A 16,250-nucleotide genomic window follows, 5' to 3' on the forward strand; every position below is an offset into this window, starting at 1 on the left:
ACTTTCATGTTTATTCAAAACCAAATTGCAACTAAGTTCTATGTAAAGCTGAGTTTTCCACTTCATTGCCTGTAGTAGACCTACAAGTATAACAAAAACAGTCCATGCTGAAAAAACATGCGTGCATTTAAAAAACAATCCTCCTGTAATCACTGTTGATAGCTCAGTGTAATTAGCTTGATTCTTTGCTTTCTAACAGTAATGTAAATCAGCCACGTTTCTACTGATGTTGGTGGAGCTACACTGATATAAGTGAGAGGAAATCCATGTCCCCGGCTTATGCTGAAACCTGCATTAAGCGTTTAGCCAGCCCGGGTTTAAGCCGGTGGTTTAAAACCTCCCCAAGGGTTTCAGTCCAACTTCGTTTCCCATTGAAAGATCAGCCTCTGCTTAACTGGCTGCTCCGCTCCCTTGGGTGGTCATTTCAGACAGGTTTCATTCGACTTAAGTTAAAACAAATAAAACAAAAACTCCATAAACCTACAGTTCTTCAAGAATAATCATTTTTAAGAGCTCAGATGCTCATTCCCTGCAGGGAAACATTCCAATATTTTGTTTAGAAAATACCTCATTTTCAAGGGACTGCCCTGAGATCTTTCTAAATGATAAAAATGTTGCTTTTTTCAGTGGGAGGCTTTCCTCTTGTTTAAACAGGGCACAATTCAAAGCAGACACCACCACGGCAGCCTTTTCAAGCATTTTTTTTATCCTGCTTGTATTCAGGCTTTATTATTTGAAAACAAGTACATGCATTCCTTCCCCACCACCACCCTCCTGGCTGCTTCTTGTTTTATTCCACCCTGTGTTTTCCAGAAGCTGTCATGGATTGTAGTGGGTAAACAAGAAATTAAAAAGTCAGCTTTATATTTTTGACATGTCCAATTGCTTGTAAAACTGTAGTTCTTGCCTTTGGAACAGCAGGGTATTTTTAATGTATTTTTCTGGCATGGCCACGTCATGGGGAGGTGGGGGCTGGGGAAGAAACCTTGAGGCTAAAACATAGTTTAATGAGAATAAAACCCACATCAAAGGATGGACTAATGGAATGATATAATGCTTACTGTGTCACTTTCCCAAAGGGGATATGGATGACAGTACTTATATTTCAATTATCTATTCACTGCCTGCATAGGATGTTGATTAAATGGTTCTAAGGTATTAGAGTCCTTTTGTAGAATGCACAGAAAAATGGTGATACTACACATTATCCTCAGATCAAAATGTATATTAGCAGGAAATTATATAGCTCTAACTACATGTATATTTTGTTTCTAAGGGCAATAAAGAGGGTTGTTTTAATATCTCTAACATTACATTCAAATTCGCTTTGGTTGAAACGAGGCAATTGCTGGTTATCCAGCCACTGCCTTCAGCTCCCTCCTCCTGCCCGCACCTAATTCTGCCGCAGCTCAACGGGGAAATTCCTTTGCTTGGTAAATATCAATCCTGTGGAAACACTTGACCCCTCACACCTCTTGCTGCTTTACCGTTTGGCCGAGGCACCTTCACCACCAACTTATTTATCCGAATCTTTAATTGGGACGGTTGGTAGATGGGAAGACGTTGCGCATCGCCCCGCGTCAGGAGAATCCCAGATGCTCATGTATAAACCAGGAGTCACGGTGCATTTGGGTAAATAGCTGCTCCATCTGCTCGCGGGGGCCGCGGCGGACCAGCAATAAGGCTCCTAATGGAGTTGTCTGATGCTCTGGTGTCAGCTCCTCGCCGGGGGGCAGAGCTATTGTGCGTTAATCCTCCAGCCTTGTGGCCGCTGTCCACGGGCCCCTTGGACATGAGCTGGAACCATTGACGCTTTTCTCATTTAACTGACTCGTGATGTGTCATTTTCTTCAAAGGTGACATAAAGTGATTATTTTTCCCCCTTACATTGATGTTAAAGTGAGTTTTTTCCCTTACAAGTAAAACTAAAGCTCTCAGGCCAAGATCCTTTCCCCAGCTTAGCGCAGTGTTCTCCTGGTGGCTCTTCTTCCTGTGTCTGTCAAACATTTCAGCTCCATGTTTGTAAATTTTGGCTTAATGCGGTCAAAATCCCCACACTTCATTCCCTATATTAGTATGGAGCCTTATCTGGTTTAACCACAACGGCGTCATTATTCACCGTGTGCCAAGGGTTGTAGGAAGTGTCACCGCTCAACAAGTCCATTACGGAGCTGCCTCTGATTAGAAGCTGCTCTACCCTGAGATCTGTTTACAGTAAGTCATGTTGGAAGTGCATTTCTTTCTGTAAAGGACAGAGTTTATCATGTCTTCTACAAGTTATAACTTACGTGTTATCAGCTTCGCAAGTCAGCTGTAGAAGAGGTTTTTCATACGCTTTAATTAGCCGTGCTAACCCAGATGCTTGCTCTCCGCTCTTTAGGACTAGAAAAGCATTCCTGAGGTTGAAATATGTGGAAAACCTCTTTGATATATTTGGGGGGGTTGTTATTTTTGCTTTGGGCTCTTTTTGTTTTGGTTTTGGGTTTTTTTTGTGAGGGATGTAGAATCACAACCAATATTATGTTATAAATCACACTGGAAGGAGCGTGAGCCACAGTGAGTCATGTTGCCCATGTGTGACAATAATTATGTGTGTTCATGCACTTTTATAGTATATGAAGGTTTGTTTTGTTTGCTTTTTCGCTATTGTTCTTCCACTTAATGGTGTCCAGAGCCTGATTCTCTTCCCAATATTTCCCACACTGGTTTTTGTTTTGTCTTTTGGGGAAATGTCCAATCCGAGATTATCAACATCTTTGTCATAGTTATTACCAGAAACCAAATTGCAAAAAGCCTCTTACAAAAGCACCTTCTTGTCCTGCTGTCTGTGAATAACTTATTTCCTTCATTTTTTGTACTCCTAGGAATGTATTTAGAGTCAGTGATCCTGTACCAAGAATGGCTGCACTATCTTTTCTGGTTTTGAAGAACAGGTTGATAAATACTCTAGAACTTCAGTTTTCTCCGTCTTAATGAGATCAAGAACTGGCCTGAGATTTCTTTACCCACTGCTTTCCAAATGCTGGCTGAGGGCTCAGCAGAAGCACATGGTAGATGTAATCATTCTAAATCACAGAAAAATGCTTCTTGAGAGACCATATTATCCATCCTGTTTGTCACCTGGTCTCTGGTTCTTAAAGAGAGAACTGAGGTTTGGAAGTTAAATGAATGGACCATTTAGCTGCCATGTTGTAAGGTTAGCTTTGTTAGGTTAAAGAGGAGGATTTAGTTTAAATAATATGGGGGACATTTTTCAAATTTACTGTAGGTTTGTCTTGTAAGGACTTTAAAAAAATATTTACATTTTCCTGACTGCAGGGAACTGTGAATATTGTTATTCACCCTTTCACTCCTACCTAACAAAGCCGTATAACAAGGAGCGTGCGAGCTCGGCAGGGTTGTTATGATTTGCATTCTGGTGTGTACAGCAAGTGCAATAAGAACGTAAATGTTTTATAAGTACGAGTCCTTTTCATTTTTAATTTTTTACTTCAAGTGAAGTGACGAGGCCCAATTGGAGCTTCTGCTTAATAAGAAAGAGCAGCATAAAAAGCTTTGTTTGTGTCTGAATGTGGTATTTGTGCACTACAAGTCTCCCCAAGGTTTGCTGAGCTGTCTCATCCCAAACCTGTGGTTGCTTTGGTCTTGATCATCTGGGGAAACTCTTGACCCCGTGAACAACGGAATAACAGATCCTGGCATCATTTGAGACCACACCTGGAATATTGTGTCCAGTTGTGGCCCCTCAGCTCCAGCAGGACAGGGAACTGTTGGAGAGAGTCCAGCGCAGGGCAACAAAGATGCTGAAGGGAGTGGAGCATCTCCCGTGTGAGGAAAGGCTGAGAGAGCTGGGGCTCTGGAGCTGGAGGAGACTGAGGGGTGACCTCATTCATGTTTACAGATATCTAAAGGGTGAGTGTCAGGAGGATGGAGCCAGGCTCTTCTCAGTGACAACCAGTGATAGGACAAGGGGCAATGGGTACAAACTGGAACAGAAAAGGTTCCACTTAAATTTGAGAAGAAACTTCTTCCTGGTGAAAGTGGCAGAGCCTGGCCCAGGCTGTCCAGGGAGGTTGTGGAGTCTCCTTCTGTGCAGACATTCCAACCCGCCTGGACACCTTCCTGTGTAACCTCATCTGGGTGTTCCTGCTCCATGGGGGGATTGCACTGGATGAACTTTTGAGGTCCCTTCCAACCCCTGACATTCTGGGATTCTGTGCGGGGTTAGACTGGTAAAAATGAGAGCAGGATATGTTTAGGAGAAAGCTCTGTGCTGAAGGTGAGACTCCTGATTTCTCTTTCCTCGGCTGAGTTGAAATTCCTCTTGCCTCGTCTTAGCACATCCATTGCGTCTTTGTGGAGACTTCCCACAAAATCGATCGAGCCGATTTTGATTTACGCGAGCATAAAAAAGAGAGATGTGTCCCTCTCAAGATGAAATGATTCCTTTAAATTAGCCGTGATTGTTTATGATAGTTTTAAAGTCTCTTACTCTGGCAGGGGAGACAGAACATCTGCAGCTCAGATTCCTGAGGAGCAAGGGGATCTAATTGCCTCCAATTTGGTTAAAATACAGTGTTGATTATGCTTTTATACAATAGCTTTACACAGCCATGACAGGACGGCTTGGGCTCCGTGCATGGGTTGTTTCTTCATTGGGAGAGAAGTGAATTGACACAGACATGGGATATTTTATCCTGATCTGCATTTATTTACACTAAGTACACTTCTAAACAAGTATATTAGATAGCAAAGCCAGAGCTGGGTTGGCTATTTAGTGCCAAAATTCAAGAAGGCAACTCCATGACGAGACCCAGGCAGCTCTATGTATTTATCCATCACTGAGCTCCACATATGCCGAGTTCTCACTGGATGACATTCCTTGGGAGATTTAGACATCGCTCACTGATTCCTGCCCCTAATGGTCCAGATGTCACTCAAAACCACATCCAGGTTGGTGCCGGTGGGCCTGGCTGAGCCCTCTGGACAAAGTGAAGGTATTAGGGGCGATTCCTTTCGCAGAGATTTGCATTTTAAAGAGGTTTATTTGAGGTTCAGGTCTATAAACTCTTCCTCTAGAGACACGATGCTGTGGTGTTGTGCTCCCAATTTAATTGTGCTTAAATGCACGTTAACCCAGCTCATGAGGCTTTTTGGGAGCACCTACAAGTTTCAAACCTCCTCGGCTCAGATTTTTTGTTACAAGTTGGTTTTAGAACTTTCCTTCTATTCCCACACTGTTTTGTTTGGTTTTTTTGACTTTCGGGGAAATGTACTGTCCAATCTGAGATTATCAACAACTTTGTCATAGTTATTCCCAGAAACGAAATCACAAAAAGCCAGTTACAAAAACATAAACAGGCAGAATTGCAACAAGTGTGTTCTGGCAGTTTTAAAAATGTGGTATTTATACCCACTTAAAGGGGATTTGATATAAAATTCAGCACTTGTAGTACATGTAGAGCCTGATCTGCCACAGCAACACATTTTTGGGGTGAGATACCAGACATTGACAGAACGTAGATATGAATTCTTAACCTGTGAAGACAAAGTTAAATAATTCATTAAGAAACTTGATGAAGTTCCCCATTTGTTTGCACCTCCGAAAGGACATCTTGTCGGTCTGTGGTGGTGAATGATAGACAAGCAGGTATTCTGATATTTGGAGTTGATGGGGAAAAATTGAATTCCCAATTAAAAGTGTAATTTAGTTTCACGTTTCAGTTTTAAAATACATCGTCCCTCATCCCTTGTCATGAGTCACGGGCTTTGTTACATGACTGAGGGAGAATAAATGAATATCTATTAAGATCTTTCTCTACATCTTTTCCCTTCAAATAGTACCATTTTAGCTCATTGATAGATATTGTTCAGTTTAATATAATTCTGGTACTTTGCAAGATTGAGCCTCAGTGTCCTGGTTTTGTTAAAAAACAAGTTTCTCTTTTAGTGAATTTGCCTGTCAGCTCAAGCTTCATATTAGCTGCATTTTCCTGGAGAACCAGGTACATGTTTTGGTAAACACAGCAATGGGATGTGAAGTAATTGCTAAGCATGGATGGACATCTCGCTAGAGGGGCAACGAGAAACAGGTGACCAAGAAACTGACAAATTGTGTATAACATCCCATTCACATGAATACTTCATACAAAAGTGGGAGATCACGAGGATCTCGTCCCTTTTTTCGTCCCTTTTTCTTATGGCCGACATTAGGAGAGGACCTTGCGAGTCATCCCTGCGAACCGAGGCCTAGTGAGAGACTGAATCCAGCTCCGGTTGGCTGCAGAGTCCAGTCCAGGACTTTGGGTGCCAGCTCTGCAGTTGCTGGGACTTTCAAGATTGGTTTTGTATATTTTGTATATTTTCTCTATTCTTATTAGTAACATTAGTAAAACATTCTTAATTTTTCCAACTCTCTTCTCTCTGTCCTTCTTTCCCTCCCGATCGCCTGTCCTGAGTGGGAAGGGGGGAGAGGAACGGGCAAAAGCGGGGAGGAGGTTAACAATACATCTGCCAGGGTTTTATTGTCACCCCACAATCTAAACCCTCAACACTCAGTCAGTCTTGGGCTTTTCATAATGTTCAGACACAATGTACCTGTGGAAGATGGTATCAAAAGTGAGAGCACAGATTTCTTGTGTTTGTTGAAGCTTATGAGTGATGATGGATCAGACCTACATGGAAGAAACAAAGGGTTCTCACAATATAGCCATTCTGCCAATGTTAAAGTTACTTTTTCCTTTTACTTGGAAAGAAATCTCTCTCCTTGAGACTAATCCAATCTGTAATTGAATATAAAAATATTTTGTCAGTCGTGCTTTGAGTCCTTAAAAAGAGATATGTTGCCTCAAAACCATACTAATTGGGGGTCATAATGTATCATCATATAATGGCTTTGATTTAAAATCTCAAGTCTGAGTGTGGATGGTTGGGTTTTTTTCTCTATCAGGTACATTCCCAGTCCGTCTATAGGACTCTCTGGAGTTTAATGCCTTTTGCAAAGAAAAATTAGAATTACTTTAGAAGAGTCATCAGCGGTGGAGCTACTGAGCCCGGCAATGTTGTTCCACTTTCAGCTTCCATTAGTGCTGTTGTTATTACTGTAGAACTTTTACAGCTGACAATGGGCATGAATATGGTTTTTATTACTAAATATATAAATATGCAGCCTGAAAGGATTTGTGTGGAAAGTTAAAATTTAATTTCACTGCTGGTAGATTGCCATCATTCAGTTGTCTGCCGTGATTCCTGATTGCTTTTGAATGCTCTGTGCTTTACTTTGAGCTTAGAAGCTGCATATTTTTTTTTGAACCTCCCATCAAAAATAACTTCCCGGAAGCTACCGTTGCCTTTCGGGGCAAAATGTGCATTTTGCAGCGTTTTGGCTCATTTTCCGCAGTCAGCTGACTGTACGGCACTTGCGCTGGCGGACGACCCCGCTGCCGGCTCCGGGCACCCGTCCATCTGGGGAAGCGGAGCTGGAAATTCCGCAAACGCAATCCAGATGTGTGCGCGAGGGAGATGGGCTTCCTTCCCCGGTACCCAAGTTGTAGGAGCAGGAAAGCTTCTATATAATCATGTGTTACTACAGCGTGTAACATCCTCAGCTCCTTGTGTCTCTGCCAAGCGGGATGGGATTGCCTGGCGTGACTCCTGGGGTTGATGACCTGTCCTCATGTTCTTGGTGGATCTCTAAAAGCTGCTGAAGAGGGTTCAGCGGTTCTTGGGTGCTGAGCTTTAAAAATATAAATAATTGACTTTTTTCAAATCCCTTGGCTGATACTCTGGCTAAGGGAGGTGACCAAGTCTTAGCTCGGTACCATATGACAGTCACCAGCTCCTATCCTGGGACTGGTTTTTGGCAGCTCTTAGTGTTGCCCTGGCTGCAGGAATTGTGGAGATGCCAGGAGATGAGCAAAGCTGTAAATAAACAGCTGGGCAGAATTCCTGTTTTCTGCCCAGGGTTGGGTGCGTTTGTGCTGGGATCTCCGTGCACATTGTCCCCTCTTGCAAGGACTATGGGCTTTTGCGGCCAGAGGAACCTTCAGAGGGATGTGACTTGCCCCTCAGTTTGTGTAACCTCTCATTGCTGTCGGAAAAACATAAAAACTTCAGGCTGATTCTTTTGGCTGAGTTTGTAAGTGGCTTCAGAAGCCCTTAATAACTTACTGCTGACCTGGAAAAAATTAGGAAGAAGAGGGGGCTTCCTCCGGCTGCCTCGTACTGGCTGGGGACATTTTTAGTACCTACAGATTCCAGAAATAATAAGCAACTTATGATGCTTACTTCTGAAATCTGATTTTAATTATGGCCTTGGAACAGCGTTCACGCACTGGACTCGTATCTCAGCCCGTGATGGTGAAATGAAGCTGCAAAGATGAGAATCACACTTGTGTTCTTTGTCTGCCAAATACGTTCTTCCCAGCTCCCGCTATTTTCAGCCCGTCTGTGCGTGAGGCTGGTGCAGGCTGTTCCTCTTCTTATTACGACAAATTGTTTTGACACTCTATGCAGATGGAATTTACGCCCAGCGCAGCAATGTTGAGATCAATCTGAGCTGTCAATCTCACCTTTATTTTCTCAGCACCGTTTATCTGCCACCGGGGAAGATGCTGAAGTCGGGGGTGACCCAGGACCGTTTGTGTGGGCAGCAGCAAACAAGCGAGGGGAAGGAGTGAGGTGGTTCTACTCAACCTGGGTCTTGAATAAATCAGAAAACGTACCAAAAAACAGTTTTGTCTCCTTAAAAAAATATGTAAAATTGCAGTTTAATGAAAGGGTTCAGTGGGTGGAGGTGCTCGGGAGCAGGCCCATGTCCTGCCTCTGCCCGGCTGCGGCCCTTGGCACCAGGACTGCCCTCTGGGCTCTTTTCTTCATCATCCCTCTCCTGCTTATTTTAGGACATCACCCTGCGTCGATAATAATAAGATCTACTACAAAACAATCAGACAGAAATGTAGCTGTTTCAATCCATTAAGGTATTCTGTGCACGCTGCGGCAAAACAAAAGGGCATTGTTGTTTTGGGTGGGTTTTTTTCGTTTGCCCTTTTAGAAGTGGGTGATGTTTCTGTAAAAGGTTTTTGACAGACAAGGAGAAGACAATTTGTTTTATTACTTTTGTATTAGGCTTGGAATCTGATTTTCAAATAGAAGCACTTACACTTCACCTGAAAAATACACGGGCAGTTTTAAATGGACACTTACATTCAGGCTTACACTTTAATGCAAATATGGTTTGCGTGGCCAATTTGCCATTAACACAAGGTCACAAATTAAGTTTCTTATGTATTTATATAATATCTGAACATGAATTGCATACAATTGCTGATTGCATTAATGCGCCTACTCAGGATTCATATGGGCTTTGTGTCTGTTTTTGTATACGAGCGTCAATATATTCAGAGAGATAAGTCGAAGTGTTAGCTGCTGATACAGGAATTTTCCATATTTCTAAATATTGATAGGTTTTAAAGGGGAGTTTTTTTCTAGCTTCTCAATTGTTTTTTTCCAAACAACATTTTCTTTAAATGTTTTCACCTTTTTTCATACTGTTTTTTTTAAATTGGAGGTCAAACGGTGCTTTGACAGTCACCTTCACAAGATGTTTTGCTAAAGACAGCATAGAAAAGCCCATGCAGTAGTGATGCTATTGATCTTTATAGACATTAAGCTTCCTAATGCTGCTGTGAAATAGGTAAAATAGTGCATTAATTTTATAGATGACCAAATGCTTCAATTTGTTTTCCTCCCTCGATTTTTCCGAGTAACGCTGTGAGTCAATAAGTACTATTATCTATGACTCTGGAGCCTATTAAATACAAATATTTCATGCGTGTGAGTGTGTAGGATCATTATATATGTATAACCAGCTCATCTGTAAGTGGCAACCAGCTTGGGAGATGATTCCTCCTGCCTGCTCCCTGGTCCCCCATTGCTGCCTGGCCTGTGGTACCCAGAGCATCCCAGCCTGACCACCAGCATCTCTGCACACACCTCTGGGTCACAAAAGCTTCGAGTTAAATGAGGAGAAACCAGGGTCTCTTGTCCTCCTCCTCTTCCTCCTCCTCTTGGATGCTCTCAGTGGAGTGTGACTGGGGAGGGTCCATCTTGGGTGAACTCTATGGGAGAGATGTCAACATACTTTCTTTGGATGAGAAAAGGTTTGGTTATTCACTATTTAAGCTGAAGGTCTCTCAAAAGCTTTGAGTTGAATATTAATGTCTTTTAGCAGTAGTATTAGGCAGAGTTTGGCATGTGCGTTCTCTTTAAAGGAGAGAAGAAGAACGAGGCAGAACTACCGGTTTTTGGGTTTCCTTTAGGAGGTGTCCGATGTGGTGACATGTTGGGTATTTTGCAGTTGAAATTAGAAGAGAACTCATTTGGCACTTGTAATATTTTTCCAAAGTCTGATTTTAATCAGCCAAGTAACTGAAACCAACTCCTCCCACGAACCCATCATAAAACCTCATTTCTTACTCAATCTGTTTGCTTTCTGAGCTTGCTCCTTGGCCAATTTTCCAATGAAAGTTTGCCTTTTGTTTCCCATGGGAGCGATTCCCTTAGCGTAAGTGAACGCCCCAGTGAAATGAGGCTTCTGCACCAGCATCTGTCATCAGCCTGCATGGGATGGTTTAAGGATGAAGGAAACCAGTGGAGACCCCGTAACCGCTTTTGACCGCCATGTGAGAATTCCCCAGCATTGGGTTACCCAGGACGAAGCTGTAGTGGGAGGAACCGCGTGGACATCAGGTGATGGGGCAAATCCAGAGACAACTCGGCATCCCAGCCTTTCTCCTGCTCCAGAGTGGGATCCTGATCTCCTTGGTGAGATACAGGCAGCCAGGCAAAGGAGAAGGCACCAAATAATGAGCCTCGCAGCACACGCCGGAGTTTTGCCAGACCTCGTGTGAGCAAAGAGATGCATAATGGCCACTAGAAAACCATAAACTAATAGAAATCAGAGTACACCTAAAGCTGCTGTGATTTAAACCTACAATCAGTCTTTTCTTCTTAAAATCCTGGGAGTGACTGAAGTCGAAAAAACTGCACTGGGGACTGAAATCTCTACTTTCTCCTCAGATATTCCCAATGAGGAGTTTCTTATACTTCTCCTAGACCTTGTAAACATGACACATTACGTGAGAATGAGTTTAATTCTCTTCTACCTCATGTCTCACCAAGCGAGCAAGGTCCTGATCTTCTATTGCAGTGTCTTTGTAATGCCAAATAGCGTTTTAAGGGGCAGAAATAACAAAACCGAATCATCGGATCACAGTTTGAGCATCTGATCTCAGCTGGAGTTTTAGGGGCAGGCACTTGTAAGTCAGACAATTACTCTTCTAGAAGAATTTTACCATTCCTTGATTGTTCAGGAAACACTGGAGAGAAGTAGAAAATGCGATACTTTCAGGATGTTTCAAAGTTATCCAGTTCAACTGCTCATGAAGAGCAGCCATCATTGACTTGATACCCTCCCCTGCGATTGTTAGGACTATTACAGACACTAATCAATCTGCCTTCAGGAACTTCATTATAAAGAGGCAAAAAGGAAGAAACTGAGAAACAAAAATGTGTTTTCATCCACCAGGAACAGAACAAATTCTTTGAAGGTCTCAGCCACATAACATCACTCTTCCTTTTTGTTAAAGCCTCATTTTTTAAAGGTGATTTTCCGATGTGAAGCACCGCGGGGCTTTGCGCTTCCCACCCCGCCAGAGGCACGAAGAGCCGGTGTCTGACCAGCTCATGGTGTGTAGCGTTCGTTTGAATTGGAGACGTGCAGATGAGTCTTCACTCTTGATTAGTGAGAAAAGTGCTCATTGCATTAGGTCAGACTGTGTCCTCATTTACGTCTGTGAGCCCCGCAGGAGCGAACATGGGTAGCCCGGCCTCGGAGGGTCACGCTGGTCTTTTGTCGCCTCGAAAATGTGTATTGTATCAATCTGGTGTTTACCGTCTGACTGTATTTTATTCAGGAGTCAGTCAAGATAGATTTGCTGAACCAAACCCAGTCAGGCTTTCACTGCAGAGGGGCAACGTCTGCAGAGCGCGGCGGCGTTTGTGGTCGGCGTTGAGACCGTTCGCGGTACAGATTGTGTTTTGCTGCCTTTTGCAAGAGAGCACTTGTAGCTGCAAAACCAGAGGGCTCAGCACCGTATGGCTCCTTTCGCAGTACAGCTCCTGAAAACAGGCTCACACGTTATATATCTCATTGGCAGCGGATGGCAATGATGTACCCGACCTCTATCCCTGATGTATTAGTAACGGCAAGACCAGTAATGCTGGAGTGTAAATGTGCTCTGTGCTGCTCTGTAACCTAAAATCTGTTGATAGTTTTGAAAAGTTGGGTAAAACTACCTAGTCAATTTAATTTAAATTGAAGGCAGATCTTTAGTGCGAGATTCGTTCATTTTAGTTCTTCCAGTTATTCAGGATCTCCAGTTGGTCCAACAAAGGTCTTAAAAATCAAGATTTGAATGGTAGGATTTTGCGCTGATAAAACTCTCATAAAATTCTTCCCCAGCAGCACATTTTTCTTGCGAGTGTTGGAGCAGTGCTTGCAACACGTATTTTAGGGTTAAGGATTTGGCCAGAGGGCAGAGTGATCACAGAATACAAAGGCCGCATAGTTTTCGATTAGACAAGACGTGTAAAGCTAAACTTCATGCCGAGACATTCGCTGCAAACACACATATTTGCTGCTCTTATATGGGTGACTAGAAGTGTGTATTTAGCCACACGGGTTATTAAGTGCAACTCAGTTAACGGCATTTTTCTCCCTTCCCTCCCACACCACATTATTTCCTAGTGGATTTAGTTCTCTCCTTCCATCCTACAAAATACCCTCCAACAAACACATGTGAGGAGATTTCTACGAGCAGCAATCGCTGAGCTGGTGCAAGGATCACAAATAAACCTTCCTTAGGGTTGCATCTTGGTGTGGTTTTGGTAGCCAAACAAAAAAACCTTGTTTGTCATATTTGGATGTTTATTGTGGAACTTATTAGAAGTTGACACAGCTTCAGCCACTTTCTTACAGGTTTTAATGGGAATTTCCAGCCTTCCCTGAGCTCTTAGCTGGTGTGCAGTAGAAGGAAACCAAAATAATTTCCATCTTTGTTGTTTGCTGCTTTTGGCCAAGCCTAAAATATCCTCACTTAATTCCAGTCACACTTAGAAGATACTAAGTTTTAATTCTAAGGGAGTGGAGCATCTCCCATGTGAGGAAAGGCTGAGGGAGCTGGGGCTCTGGAGCTGGAGGAGACTGAGGGGGGACTCATTAATGTTTACAGATATCTAAAGGGTGAGTGTCAGGAGGATGGAGCCAGGCTCTTCTCGGTGACAACCAGTGATAGGACAAGAGGCAGTGGGTTCAAACTGGAACACAAAAGGTTCCACTTAAATTTGAGAAGAAACTTCTTCTTAGTGAGGGTGGCAGAGCCTGGCCCAGGCTGCCCAGGGGGGTTGTGGAGTCTCCTTCTGTGCAGACATTCCAACCCGCCTGGACACCTTCCTGTGTAACCTCATCTGGGTGTTCCTGCTCCATGGGGGGATTGCACTGGATGAGCTTTCCAGGTCCCTTCCAATCCCTGACATTCTGTGGTTCTGTGATTCTGTGTAATTGCTTTGGTGTGCTGCCCTCGTTTAGCACAGTGCATAAGCTAAAAGAAAATGGAGAAAATTCGCTTTTTTTCAGTAAAGCCAAAATATATCATGTTGACGTAATTTCAAAATGATCGAATGTACTCTTTTTCTCGTAAATGCTTCCTACTTTTGTGTCTAACCCTGTTGCATTTCAGTCTAAAAGATCCCTTGGATAATTGCAATCAGTTAAAAACCTGACGAGCTACAACCATTCTCATTCACTCTAAACCCTGAGTGCTTTTTCCGGAGGTCAAAATAGACTGAGATTGAAATGAAAGATTTGCTGGGAGCACCAGTTCTCCATAGGGGCTGTTTCCCTGCAGAGGTTGAATTTATTTGGCAAACACAGTGATCACAAGAACAAGTATCACCTGTTGCTGCAAATCTACGGCAAGATCGTCTTAACATTTTAGAAAGGCTTGCCTCAAGATGGGGAGTCAGATGGGAAAATTTGGGCTGGGCAAGTGAAGAAATAACAAAAATTCCATCTTTTTTTTTGGGAGGGGGCAGAAGGAGAGGGGCTGTAGTTGTTCTTTAAGACAGACTCTTTTCTCAGCTTGTCTCCTGCTCTCTCTCAGCCCCCTGCTCGCCGTCTGCTTTGCCGCCTCCTGCGGAGTCCCGGGCATCGCGCTGCTGACGCTGGGGGTGAACCCGCTCACCGGCGCCCTGGGGGCCTTCAACATTTTCCTGTACACGTGTTGTTACACGCCCATGAAGAGAATGAGCATCGCCAACACGTGGGTGGGAGCTGTCGTCGGGGCCATTCCCCCCGTCATGGGCTGGACTGCGGCGACCGGCAGTCTGGATGCTGGTGAGTATAAAACATTTACATCTACTCTGCCCCGGTGAGGCTGCATCTGGAGTTGTGTGTCCAGTTCTGGGCTCCCCAGTTACAGATATATAAAGGGTGAGTGTCAGGAGGATGGAGCCAGGCTCTTCTCGGTGACAACCAATGATAGGACAAGGGGTAATGGGTTCAAACTGGAACATAAAAGGTTCCACTTAAATTTGAGAAGAAACTTCTTCTTAGTGAGGGCGCCAGAGCCTGGCCCAGGCTGCCCAGGGGGGTTGTGGAGTCTCCTTCTGTGCAGACATTCCAACCCGCCTGGACACCTTCCTGTGTAACCTCATCTGGGTGTTCCTGCTCCATGGGGGGATTGCACTGGATGAGCTTTCGAGGTCCCTTCCAACCCCTGACATTCTGGGATTCTGTGAATTACCGGAGGGAGTCCAGCTACAGAGATGCTGAGGGGTCTGGAGCATCTATCTGAATGGGAGAGGCTGAGAGTGCTGGGGCTGCTCAGCTGGAAAAGCTGAGAGGGATGTGATCAATAGGATCAGTATCTCAGGGTGGGTGTCAGAGGATGGACCAGACTCTGTTCAGTGGTGCCCAACGCCAGGGTGAGGGGCAACGGGCACAGACTGAAACACAGGAGGCTCCATCTGAACATGAGCAGAAACTTGTTTGCTGGGAGGTGCCAGAGCCTGGCCCAGGCTGCCCAGAGCGGGTGTGGAGTCTCCTTCTCTGAGACATTCAAACCCCCTGGACCCACCTGTGTGATCTGCTCTGTGACCCTGTGTGAGCAGGGGTTGGACTGGGGGATCTGCAGAGGTCCCTTCAACCCAACCAGGCTGGGATTCTGTGATCCGGGCGAGCGGCTGTCAGCATGGCCTTTGGGATAGCTAAAAAGACCTGCTCAAAAGGCAGTAAACCTCATTCTTTGTTCTTGTTGACCTGATACTGCTTTGAAAATCGATATATTCTGCTGTTTGTGATGCCAAAGTCTGTTACCATAAGGACTGAATGAGCAGACATGATGATATCATTCTCCTTACAGGGGCATTTCAGGGGCAAACATGAGCTGATAAAAGGCCATGTCCAAGTGAATATGTGTTTAGACCATCTTAAAAAATAATCTGGGAGGAAAAGAGTGTATTTGAGGTTCACATAGAAGGAAACGTTACATAATTTCAGGATTAAAACCATACCCGGTAAGATCCAACTTACAAGTCAGGCGCTTTCAGCTGGAAAATTCCCAGATGTGTTTATTACTGTCTTTCCACAAGCCAGAAAATATCCTAGGAAGATTAATTTATTGGTGTATTTCTTAATTGCCCATTTCCAAACTCTAAGTTATAAATGTTCCTTCCCTCCCTCCTTAAAAAGCAAACAAGGATTTCTATTTTAGTGACTGTGAACGTTTTTGCATCCCTCGTAAAACACTGATGTCTTCAGCAGCTAAACTGACACAATCAGGGCTTGTTTTTCCTGCCAGCTGGAAACTTCAGAATCAAAGTGGCTCCACGTAGTTATATTCTGAAGAAACTAATGAAGTTCAGCTAACAGGTCTGTTAAGAATCTTTTTAGCGCACACTCACGTCACACTGTGGCATATTTAAGGTTTGAATAATACTTTCAACAACAGGGCTTTTAACCAGAAAATATCAGAATCTGCAAAATGCATAGGATGCTGTTCTTCCTTTCTGCTGTGTGCTTCCTATAGAAGTCAGTGTGAACTGGTTTGTGTACGCGTGTTCTGATACAGATCTACTCCAGAGCTAGGATGAAGGGTTCTGTGGTGTTTTTTTAATAATCTGTAGTACTT

General features: G+C 43.8%; 1 protein-coding gene across 2 annotated transcripts in view; it reads left to right on the forward strand.

Moving 5' to 3' along the window:
* Positions 1-16,250, forward strand: part of COX10 (cytochrome c oxidase assembly factor heme A:farnesyltransferase COX10) — a 105,643-nt gene that overhangs the window by 75,327 nt on the left and 14,066 nt on the right. For both annotated transcript variants that reach the window (XM_082067224.1, XM_082067225.1), the window contains exon 6: positions 14,223-14,455. In XM_082067224.1, coding sequence (XP_081923350.1) covers positions 14,223-14,455 — 233 coding nt within the window. The remainder of the gene's footprint in view (positions 1-14,222; positions 14,456-16,250) is intronic.

This window comes from Streptopelia decaocto (assembly GCF_964273445.1).
Source record: "Streptopelia decaocto genome assembly, chromosome: 16".
Lineage (NCBI taxonomy): Eukaryota > Metazoa > Chordata > Aves > Columbiformes > Columbidae > Streptopelia > Streptopelia decaocto.